Source organism: Lytechinus variegatus, chromosome 3, assembly GCF_018143015.1.
Source record: "Lytechinus variegatus isolate NC3 chromosome 3, Lvar_3.0, whole genome shotgun sequence".
Taxonomy (NCBI): Eukaryota; Metazoa; Echinodermata; class Echinoidea; order Temnopleuroida; family Toxopneustidae; genus Lytechinus; species Lytechinus variegatus.
Window position 1 is genome coordinate 75,126,888 of NC_054742.1, and position 12,277 is coordinate 75,139,164.

At 37.4% G+C, this 12,277-nt stretch overlaps 1 protein-coding gene across 3 annotated transcripts in view; it reads left to right on the forward strand.

The window, feature by feature from the left end:
• LOC121411934 (cytoplasmic dynein 1 intermediate chain 2-like) overlaps positions 1 to 12,277 on the forward strand; it is a 67,681-nt gene that overhangs the window by 16,015 nt on the left and 39,389 nt on the right. For 2 of the 3 annotated variants that reach the window (XM_041604844.1, XM_041604842.1), the window contains exons 3-5: positions 1,747 to 1,861; positions 6,190 to 6,262; positions 8,215 to 8,342. In XM_041604844.1, the coding sequence (XP_041460778.1) occupies positions 1,747 to 1,861; positions 6,190 to 6,262; positions 8,215 to 8,342 (316 nt within the window). The remainder of the gene's footprint in view (positions 1 to 1,746; positions 1,862 to 6,189; positions 6,263 to 8,214; positions 8,343 to 12,277) is intronic. The other variant, XM_041604845.1, reaches the window with a different exon arrangement.

A 12,277-nucleotide genomic window follows, 5' to 3' on the forward strand; every position in this document is an offset into this window, starting at 1 on the left:
TTCTCCTTTCCGTCTTCTAGATTTATATTTTCAAGCATTCAGTAGCTTTTAATTACAGCATATAAGAATATATGCACATACATGTAGTTTCTGCACTATGCAAATCAGTATATTATTTTTATGTGTACAGTGTATAAAACAATTATTTGTACACCTTCAAAATTGATATCTTGAAGCAAATTGTTAAAAAAAAAAACTACTGAAATTAGTTCATGAAAGGTGACCGCATTGTAGAAAAAAAATATTTCTATATTATATTGCACTGCCAGAGCTCCCCAGATGCTATACATGTACATACTACTGGAATAAATAGATTTTAAATTTTAGTTCCGATTTAAGTAAAATTGTTGAATTCCTAAAGTCAAGGGGAAGTTTGATCCATAGTTGTGGGGCTGATACAAGAAATGACCTATCTCTTGGTGTTGCTTTAGTCTTGTGTGGGGGTCCTTGCAGTGTGAGTCAATCTTGTGAGCTACAAAGATGATGGTAATGAGATCAAGATTATTGTTTTAAGAAATCTAAAATATAACTGGGGGCCTGACCATTAAGACCCTTAAAGACAATCATTAGAATCTTATGTGATTCTTTGCCGGACAGGTAGCCAGTGTAATTCTCTCAATAATGGGGTGACCGGAGAGAATTTGGGAATACGAGAGATTAAGCATGTGTTTTGCACTCTCTGCAATTCGCTTGAGAATTGGGTAATCTGTAGAGAACACTATTACAATAATCCAATTTGCTTGTGATGCAAGCATGAAGTATAGTTTTCATGCTGTCCTGGTCAAAGAATTTACCAATACGTCTCAAGTTATAGATCTTGAAATTAGCAGATCTTCAAGTATCGTTTATTTGTGATTCCATGCTTAAGTGGGTATAAAAGAATATGTCAAGGTTTCTGGCATTATTGGTTGGAGTTATGACCAAATCGCCAACAATTAAGCTCTAGCTCCCAAATTTGGAAACCTAACATGGGGTACTAATGACCAACAATTCAGTTTTCTAATTGTTGAACATTAACTTATTTCGAGTTTTAGGTTCTGATATACATGTATGCCACACATTCTTCTAAGTTATTATCTCTTGGTAAATTTTGGGAGAAGGATAAATATAGTGTTTGTCGTCTGCGTAGCAATGGGATTGATACTTAAAAACTTGTTGTGATACCAATAAGACTGAGTGCTTGTGTACATTTAAGGGGCCAAGACGTGACCTGTGCAGTACTCCGAAAGGCACTTTGAATACATCTGACACAGTATTATCTCGATTGACTGCTGTGTGAAAGATCAGATTTGATCCATTATTAAAAGTGCACTAATTGCAAAGTGATTTTGAAGTGTTTCAACTAAGCGTGAGTGGAGATATCGTGTCAAAAGCACTGCTCGTATCAAGTGGAAGCAGCAATTATGAACTTACGCTTTTAGAAAAAAAAACTATTTTCTCCTCCGAATCCTTGTTTGGTGCACCATATACATGTTATGCTATCTGTCAAGGCATAACTTAAACATATCTAAGGAATCCTTGAAGTCCCAAATTATAATTGAGAAAAAGTGCACCCAAACCAAATGATGTAAATGCTTTTGAAATTTTTAAATGCTTGGTAATTGTTCCCCATGATGTAGGGATAGACATAAGTATTACCAACATGCTGACAAACAATCTCTTCTTCAGTGAATAATGAAGAACCCTACATGCCCATATTCCACATTCATGATGTTAACTGTAAACTGATATGTTTATTCAATGTAGGCTGAGAATGCTGCTAAAGCTGCTGCTGCTTCTCCAGCCGTTCCTGGCTCTGTGTTGGATAAAAAAAGACAAGAAGCTGATGATATCCTCAGAGGTCTTGATCTTCCTGAATCAGGTATCGTCTTGTGATTTTTTGTTTGTTGTTGCTGCTGAATACTTGGGAGTGTTTCATGAAAGGACTTTTTATCTGACATTTCCTGGCAGTTGTCATAGTAACAACACTTCTCAGCCAATCAAAATCAGTTGTCATCTGAAAACTGGTCAGAAAAAACATGTTGATGAAACACTCACCTGATGCTTAGAGAATAGATTGCACTGCCTAATCTGGCCCTGACACTCAATGACTGATTTCAAGTGCAGTGTCAGTGCTGATGTTGGTGCTTAGAGAATAGATTGCGCTGCCTAGTCTAACCCTGACACTCAATGACTGATTTCAAGTGCAGTGTCAGTGCTGATGTTGGTGCTTAGAGAATAGATTAGGCTGCCTTATCTAGCTCTGACACTCACTGACTGATTTCAAGTGCAGTGTCAGTGCTGATGTTGGTGCTTAGAGAATAGATTAGGCTGCCTTATCTAGCTCTGACACTCAATGACTGATTTCAAGTGCAGTGTCAGTGCTGATGTTGGTGCTTAGAGAATAGATTAGGCTGCCTAATCAACATGTAGTCTTAATCTCATGGCTGATTTCAGTTTTTATTTTTACATCATCACAGGTTAAAAGGGGTTTAATGTAAGAAAATATGGGAAAATGGAATTAAATGGAATTTGTAAAAGGCTTAATTACTTGCACACTATGATCTGTTCATCATGCAAGCCCATTGGTCTAGATAAAAACATGAATTTCAATGAATCCAGAATCATCATTTACATCGATTTGCCAAAGTTGTCAGCAATCCTATACAGTTAACAGGTCTCACAAATAATAGACTCTGTATCATATTTTATGAAAAGTAAAAATTTGTTGGTCATTTTACCTATGGACCTCCCTCCTCCCTGGCATACTCGCTAGTGTTGAAAATACATGGGAGCGTAAAACTGCCAACTACTGAGCGACTCTCAACATGAAAATTGCTCCCATCCAGTCTCAATTGGTGCCTGGTATAGTAGCCATCAGTCAGCACAGCAGTCCTTGCAGCATCGATTTCTTACATGTAACTGAGTGGACTTTATAGAATCAGGGGTGCGGCACTCTTGAAAATTGCGTATCAAGTTTCAAATTCAGATAACCCAAGGGTGCTATTTCTCAAAATGCAGCATGGCACCAGGTCTTGCTGTAACTTTGATGTACATAAAAAATTTCTTACCCGCTTCTTAAATCTGAACTAAGCTGCTCCAATCTCTAGAAATATAGTGCAGATTCCGCAATTTTAAGGCAAAATTCAGATTTTCTGCAGACATTTTTGAGTTGAAATCGAGACTTTCCTGTGTTGGGTGGTAGTGCCTCTATGAATTGATTATGGTGGCTGCTTGTGACATAAGTTTGATATGTTTGGTCAAGGTACTCGTTAGCTATTAGGGTACAATACATTTAATATTCAAAGAAATCATTTTCAAGTGAGTTTTTATCAAATAGGAAATTAAACATGAAAAGGCTTTCTACAAGTACCAATTCTTTTCTAATTTAACGAACTTCAAATTCCAGAAAAAGTGGCAATGATAATTAATCAGAGCTGAAATGGATTGAAACGTTCTACACTTCACTTGGTTTCATGTAATTGCTTTGTTTGGCTCTTATTAGGCCTAAATTGCTATGTCATGAAAAGTAGCTACACATAATCTAAATTCAGATAGAATTGGAAAACTGCACCAAATCAGGGGGAAATTAAATATGGTAAAAAGTAATCAAAAGTTGTAGATTTCATCAATTCAAGCTTGCAGGAGATTTTACTTATGATATCTCTATGTGATAGAAGTGAAAAAAATAACATGCAAAATCTGAAAAGCAGAAAAAAAATCACCCAGGTTTTCTGTGTACAACTCTGTCGAATTTTGACGCTTCTAACACAACATGATATACAGTCTCAAGGTCGGTGAAAGCATTTACAAGAAAGTCTATTTTCTAAGCCCAATAAATGGAGTTACATGTATTCTTAAGCAAAATACTCAGTTGGTATTAAAGCGATGAAAAGATATAAAGCCTGCATTTCTTTGTTAGGTAGTTTGTAAACTTTTGTTGTCTCACCTGCTTAGCAGAGTGAGACTATAGAAGCAGTTTTTCCGACGGTGGCGGCATCGGCGGCGTCAACATCAAATCTTAACCTAAGGTTATATTTTTAATGACAGCATAACTTAGAAATTATATGGACATAGTTCATGAAACTTGAAGGTTAATTAAGGTTAATCAAGTATCACTGAACATCCTGCATGAGTTTCATGTCACATGACCTAGGTCAAAGGTCATTTAGGGTCAATGAACTTTGGCCGAATTGGGTGTATCTGTTGAATTACCATCTTAACTTTGAAAATTTATGGATCTGATTCATGAAACTTGGACATAATAGTAATCAAGTATCACTGAAAATCCTGTGCAAGTTTCAGGTCACATGATAAAGGTCAAAGGTCATTCAGGGTCAATGAACTTTGGCCAAATAGGGGGTATTTGTTGAATTACCATCATAACTTTGAAGTATGTTGGTCTAGTTCGTAAAACCTGGACATAAGAGTAATCAAGTATCACTGAACATCCTGTGCGAATTTTAGGTCACATGACCAAGGTCAAAGGTCAATGAACTTTGGCTATAATGGGGATGTCTGTTGAATTACCATCATAACTTTGAAAGTTTATGGATCTGACTCATGAAACTTGGACATAAGAGTAATCAAGTATCACTGAGCATCCTGTGCAAGTTTTAGGTCACATGATCAAGGTCATAGGTCATGTAAGGTCAATGAACTTTGGCCACGTTTGTGGTATTTGTTGAATTACCATCATATCTCTGTAAGTGTATTGGTCTAGTTCATAAAACATGGAAATAAGAGTAATCAAGTATCATTTAACATCTTGTGCGAGTTATAGTAGTTTTCAAAGTCAGCACTGCTGCTATATTGAATCGCGTGATGCAGGTGAGACCGTCAGAGGCATTCCACTTGTTTATTATATGATTTGTCAATTTCACTAGTGGGTCTGGTCTGGGTCCTTAACTGCTATGGCTGTGAGAAATGTCAAGCATTCCAAACTTTTTATATGAACTAGAAAATAGAGACAAATATCGAGGTTAGACTTAAAGGGGGGGGGGGATTCCCTGGTATTGAAATTTGTGTAACATTCGAAGGATCTTGCCACCTTTTCACTTGGAAAAAAAATTTGTAATTTGAATGATGATTTTAATGAAACATTTCTGTAACAAATCTGAGAAGTACACTTAATGCTGCTCTTTATTCAAAATCTATGTCATTTTCATCAAATTTTGCAAGAGGAAGGTGTACTTAAAAGGTGTAAACATTAACGAGTTGCGGTTCATGTGCTTGTTTTCAAACTCTTCATAGTAAAGTATCCGGATATTGTAGTGGTGTTTGAAAATAATTGGCCCATGGATTATTTTCTGCTAATTAGTTTTTGTCTCTCCCACCAGAGGTGAAGGGGAGACCCAGGGATCCAAATGTCGTCCGTCCGTCTGTCGTCCATCCGTCACAAACATTAAGAAACAAAACTTCGCAACTGTAAGTCAATTTTTAACCAAACTTGGATGGTAGATGTACTTAGAGGACCTGCATGTTTTGCTGCAGTCAGAGGTCACATGGTAAGTTCAAAGGTCATTTACAGGTCAGCGTTAAAGTTTACATGCAAGACTATCCTATGACACACAACTCTGCAACCGTAAATCACTTTTCAATAATACTTGGATGGAAGATGTACATAGGGAACCTGCATGTTTTGCTGCAGTCAAAAGTCACATGGTAAGGTTAAAGGTAATTTTTTGGTCAACATTGAAGTAAGTCAATTTGAAATCAAATTTGGGTTGTAGCTGTAGGCCTACTTAGGAGACCTGCATGTTATTGTGTTCGGAGGTCACATGGTAAGGTCAAGGTCAACTTTAAAGTTTACATGCAAGACTCTTACGAAAATATTATTCCATCCCAGTTATTTCACAAGGAACTTCTGATTCTGTTGCGTGCCCTTGCAAATCATGATATTTCTGGTCATTTTCACAAGTGGGCGAGACACAACATCGCTTATGCCATGTTTTAAAATACTACATTGGATCAGCAGTAAGAATGCAGATCATTTGAAAAATCAGCTGATAGCTGTTTATTCACCTGTTCATCCATTATGACAACGCGCATGGGTAAAATACGTGCAGAACTACAGATCATGATGCGCACAAACATAACTGAGGAACGTCCTTAAGCGTGACTTTATTAAAGTCACAAGTCTTTATGAACACCCCCCTGGTAACTTATCAGCCAGAATATAACATTTTTGTCTTTCCTTTTGTTTTCCAGCCCCTTTAGCTGCAATTTCTCCTCCAGAATTGAAAGCTAAGGATACAAGTGGAGATGCCAAGCCAAGACAGAGGTACAGCTAGAAAAAAATCTTTATATAAGATTCTATGCCAATGCATTTTAGTGTCACATTGTAAAATTTATTACTGATGCATGTGAATCACAAAAATAATATAAGATTTAAGCCTGAGTTGAATCAATTTTAACATTGGTGTTTGATGACATCAAGCACCGGTGCATATTTTGCAAAATTGGTGCATCGCGAAAAATATGAGTGATGTTTCTTTGTCACACAAAATTGACACTATTTGTCTAAACAATAATAATACGTCCAATTATATACTGCAGTAACTATGTGCATATACTCCGCTTTGATACTTGGTATCATATTATTACCCCGGCTGTAGCTGAGCCGCCATATTAATAGGCGCTCAAGCGTTCAAGAAATTGATCCTACCGGGTACCCATTCACCTCACCTGGGTCGAATGTGGCACAATGTGGATAAATTTTTTGCCGAAGGAAATTACGCAATGGCTGGGATTCGAACCCACGACCCTCTGTTTCAAAGTCCGAAGACTAATCCACTGGGCCACAACGCTCTACTAGCTATACCTGAATTGTATTTCCCAAACTTCCTAGAAACCTTTTGTGTATTTAATTAGATGCGTATTCACCATTAATTTGGATTTTATTTTTTTTTTAGTTCGAGTCTTGATCGTCTGCCCATGCTGAGATGATTTATGCACTAGCAGCAATTGAATTAATTCTTAAATGGAAATCATCGTCATCGATTGTGTATGCGCATAGTTTGTATCATACAAGATCAAAAAGAAAAATAATGGTTAACAGGATCAACGTAATATTGACCTTGATTTTCCTGTTTTCAAAGTTCGATGCATTGATGTTCGATCAAAGAAAAGCTGTCTGACACTGATTTTCATAATACATGTGAATGGTATGACTGAGGCTTAGGTGAATTTAAGATTGATTTCAAGGTTGATCTGTTAAAATCAATAATCAACGATGATTGATTCAGATCAGTTGCAAATATGAGAGTAATTTTGAGATAAATCTCAATTACTAATTACGTTTCAAAGTTTTGATTAATTGTAATAACTTACAAATTCTTTATATGTGAAGAAATTACCCAATTCTTCTAAGCTTCCAGTGTTTTTTTTATCCCCTCCCCCATGATGTTTGAAAGGGGTATGGGAATCAGCATATACATGTAGTTGGTCCGTCTTCCTTTGACGAGTGGATACCATGCGCAAGCACGGGGTCTCGAAATGCACCCTAAACAAGTATTTTCCATATTCTGAAAATGCACCCCTTAACAAGTATTGGCGTATGAAATCCCACCCTTCACAATTATTGGAAACAAAACGATAACCTTGGCAAGCATTCTTTGAATTGAACCCCTAAACGAGTACAGCGATATTGTAATTGTTATATGCCACGGACGTCGGTTTTACCTTTATCTACATCATTGGGTTTAGTACTACTCCACTTCCCACACCTCGCGCAAATCGGACTCTAAAGACGTAATGTTGACTGTTGGAGCAAAAAGTACCTCCTCAGTAAAACATTTTAGTCTTTTTTTTATACCCTCGCAAATTTGACCCTAAACATGTAGCTTTAATGTGCAATTCATTTGTGCAGAGATATTAGACAGGATTGGATAACGATTGGATGACCGTGCTTATGCACCGATTGGCTCATTAACATTTCTTTCGTATTTTTTATTTAGTTTTTCTCATTTATTTCTAAATGAGTGTGTATAAAGATTCACACAAGTTTCTGCACAAATTATTGTTTGTAATCTGCCATGCGTGACTCTTTGCTAGTTTGTGGTCTCAAATTAAAGAAGAGATTTCACTCTTACGTGTACCACAAGTGTAAAAAAATTTATTCAAATTTATAATTGTGAATTCTTTCTCTGAATACGGGTTTCCTTCTTTGTGGGACACACTGTATGTCATCAAGTTTGATTGCTCAAAGTCAATTATTGTTTCATTTTGACACAGTGTAAGTCCGGCTCACAAAACTACCAAGCTCACCGTATCTAAGATTACCCAAGCTGGATTCCCACCAAAGGAAATGGTATCATACTCCAAAGAAACACAAACTCCTACTGAAACTCCAGAGGATGAAGGTGAGTTGATTATCTTTGAGAGTTTATTAAAGGTGAAGTGAACTGACCAACACTATGTATGGTCTCTCTGTGATATGATGTCTCAAAAGAGATACTTTAAGACTCCTGCCACACACAGGCAGGAGGCCATGCCACGTGTGTGCAGCAGCTAGTACATGCATTGTATGTATGCTGACTTTGCTTGTGTGTGTTTGTGTGTAGATCAACGAATTTAGTGCAAACTGGCTTGCAATTTGAAATGAGGGAAGTTGTAAACTTTGTTTTTTCTCTCTCTTCTGTATTTTTGCTTGTGAAATATTGGAGAACTTTGTAAACTTTAATCTCACAGTGAGAAAGGGCACAGCTGGTTTTGAAAAAAGGGCATGTCGGCCAGTTTGATAAAAGGTCTCAGCCTTTTTGGCCGTGAATTGTTCTTTTTTTTAAAGGGTATCACGGCCAGTTATAGGGGCATCGATGGCCTGGCCATCGATTAATTTAAGCCCTGATGTTGAATTGGCATCATAACTTAAAAGTTTATGGATCTACATGTACACACGTAGTTCATGAGACATACATGTAAGGGTAATCAAGTATGTTCGTAAATGTCTTAGGTCACGTGGTCATTGTCAATGGACATAGTATTTTATTATCACATATGAGTGTTTTTTTTGGACTAAGAGTGGCATTCCAATGTCTTATATCAAGTTTATTTCTGCATTTTGCTTTTTTGCTGACCCATACATGTAGATATCATTTCTAACTCTATATCTTTCATTTTGTACATAATTGGATATGAGAATGTGAGTACATGTACCTCCATGCCTGCACCTAACATGTAGTAGACCATTGTCAAAGCAGAGTACACAAAAGGTAATTTTTTTGTGGCATTACATCTCAGTGCTAGCAGCTTCTGGTCAACCAATTCACATTTATTCACTGTATCCTGATGTACCATGATAATCCTCAGTATATCAAAGGAACTTGTAGAATGCATGCATGTGATTATTCAGAGCTGGCCGACGCAGCTCCTCCGGATATATAATATGCAGATTACTATGGGTCCAGGAGGTGGGAGAAAAATTTACTGTCATATCTTCATTGTGAAATTTAGACCGTTTTTGCTGAATTCTTTTGCCAATTGGTTTTTGTCTCACCTGCATAGCAGAGTGAGACTATAGGCGCCGCTTTTCCGACGGCGACGGCGGCGGTGGCGGCGTCAACATCAAATCTTAACCTGAGGTTAAGTTTTTGAAATGACATCATAACTTAGAAAGTATATGGACCTAGTTCATGAAACTTGGCCATAAGGTTAATCAAGTATTACTGAACATCCTATTAGAGTTTCATGTCACATGACCAAGGTCAAAGGTCATTTAGGGTCAATGAACTTAGACCATGTTGGAGGAATCAACATCAAAATCTTAACCTGAGGTTAAGTTTTTGAAATGTCATCATAACTTTGAAAAATATATGGACCTAGTTCATGAAACTTGGACATAAGGTTAATCAAGTATCACTGAACATCCTGCATGAGTTTTATGTCACATGACCAAGGTCAAAGGTCATTTAGGGTCAATGAACTTTGGCCGAATTGGGGGTATCTGTTGAATTCCCATCATAACTTTGAAAGTTTATGGATCTGATTCATGAAACTCGTACATAATAGTAATCAAGCATAACTGAACATTTTGTGCAAGTTTCAGGTTTCATGATTAAGGTCAAAGGTCATTTAGGGTCAATGAACTTTGGCCGAATTGGGGGTATCTGTTGAATTACCATAATAACTTTGAAAGTTTATTGGTCTAGTTTGTTAAACTTGGACATTTGAGTAATCAAGTATCACTGAACATCCTGTGCGCATTTCAGGTCACATGACCAAGGTCAAAGGTCAATGAACTTTGGCCGAACTGGGTGTATCTGTTGAATTACCATCATAACTTTGAAAGTTTATTGGATCTGATTTATGAAACTTGGACATAAGAGTAATCCAGTATCACTGAACATCCTGTGCGACTTACAGGTCACATGATCAAGGTCAAAGGTCATTTAGGGTCAATGAACTTTGGCCGAATTGGGGGTATCTGTTGAATTACCATAATAACTTTGATTGTTTATTGATCTGGTTCGTTAAACTTGGACATTAGAGTAATCAAGTATCACTGAACATCCTGTGCGCATTTCAGGTCACATGACCAAGGTCAAAGGTCAATGAACTTCGGCCGAATTGGGTGTATCAGTTGAATTACCATCATAACTTTGAAAGTTTATGGATCTGATTTATGAAACTTGGACATAAGAGTAATCAAGTATCACTGAACATCCTGTGCGACTTTCAAGTCACATGATCAAGGTCAAAGGTCATTTAGGGTCAATGAAGTTTGGCCGAATTGGGGGTATCTGTTGATAACTATCATATCTCTGTAAGTTTATTGGTCTACATGTAGTTCATAAAAAGTGGACATAAGAGTAACCATGTATCACTGAACATCTTGTGCGAGTTAGAGTAGTATTCAAAGTCAGCACTGCTGCTATATTGAACCGCGTGATGCAGGTGAGACGGCCAGATGCATTCCACTTGTCATTTTTGAAGCACTAGCACTGTGTTCTGCCTTCACCTGTGTGCAATGTCGACCCCAAAGTTAGAAATTTGGCCTGTTTGCTGCAACTAATAGATGGTGCACCATATGGTAAATCCACCAAATTGTAAGAATAAAAATTGGCAATCAGAATTTCTCCTTTGGCCTACCTGTTTCTACTTAGATTAAAGGATACAGGCAAAATCCTAACCAGTTCTGAACACATTTTTTATCAGAATTAGATTAATTTGCAGAGTTGCAGCAGATAGGTCAGAATTGTTCTAGTTGGGTCATTATATTTTTTGAGAACTCACTGTATGAAAATGGGGTTCTGACAAAAAATAACAAGGAGTTATGATACCATCGAACCCAATTCCTGCATGCACTATGAGGTGGGCCTTATAACACATGACATTAGAATTGATTGTATCGCTAATCATACACAATAACCAGTGCAATTAGCTATGGGACTCAGGTGAGCAATCAATCACTAGCCTTTTTGTTACAGTATGTCTGTGTCCAAATGTTTACATGCATTCAAACTCTACTTACCGAGCTGAATGAAAGTACAACGTAGGCATAGAAATTTCCCTTTTTCTCTTTATCGTCTGTATTTTACTCAACTGACACACAATTACATGTACCATGATCAGTGATGAAATGAGCTTTAATACAAAAAGCTACATTTCACTGGTCAATTAGCTAATACTGCGCTACAAAACCAAATTCTCCTCAAATTGTCTGATACCAGATTACAAGCATTTGCAGATCAGTTCGTTATCAATTGCGCAATATTGGCTTCAAAAGAATATATCTCACTCGCTCAGCAACAGAGAAACTGGTACATTCACTGACTTCTTCATAAACGTTATTTCAGGTTTGCTGCGACACTTTCTCAGCGGTTTCAGGAAACCCTCTAGTTAACTTCAAGCATTTTCGAGGTCAACTCAAAACAAAATCAGCTGATAATTGCACCTCTCCACTTCGCGTGATCCAAGTTATATCAAGAATCTTAAATTTTTGGAAATGGTACTAGGGCTGGCTGCTCAACATGGGCAGCGGTAGCGGGGAGCTGGGGGGCTTCAGTCCCCCACTTTTTTCCAAAACCGTGTACAAAAATGTAAAAATGACTGTATGATTGTGATTTTTTGCATGGTCAGCCCCCCCCCTCCCCACTTTGAAACCGTTCCCCGTGGCCCCTGCTCAATTTGTGATGGAGAAGTACAGTAGAGAATCGAGCAGTACTGGTACATTCGAGACACTCGGCTGTAACTCCTAAGAGAAGAGAAGGAAAATATTGAAGCCTCATTAGCTTCTTTAAGATGATAAATTGAGAACTAAATCTACAAAAACACGCCTCAAAGAAAGAAATATGATTGA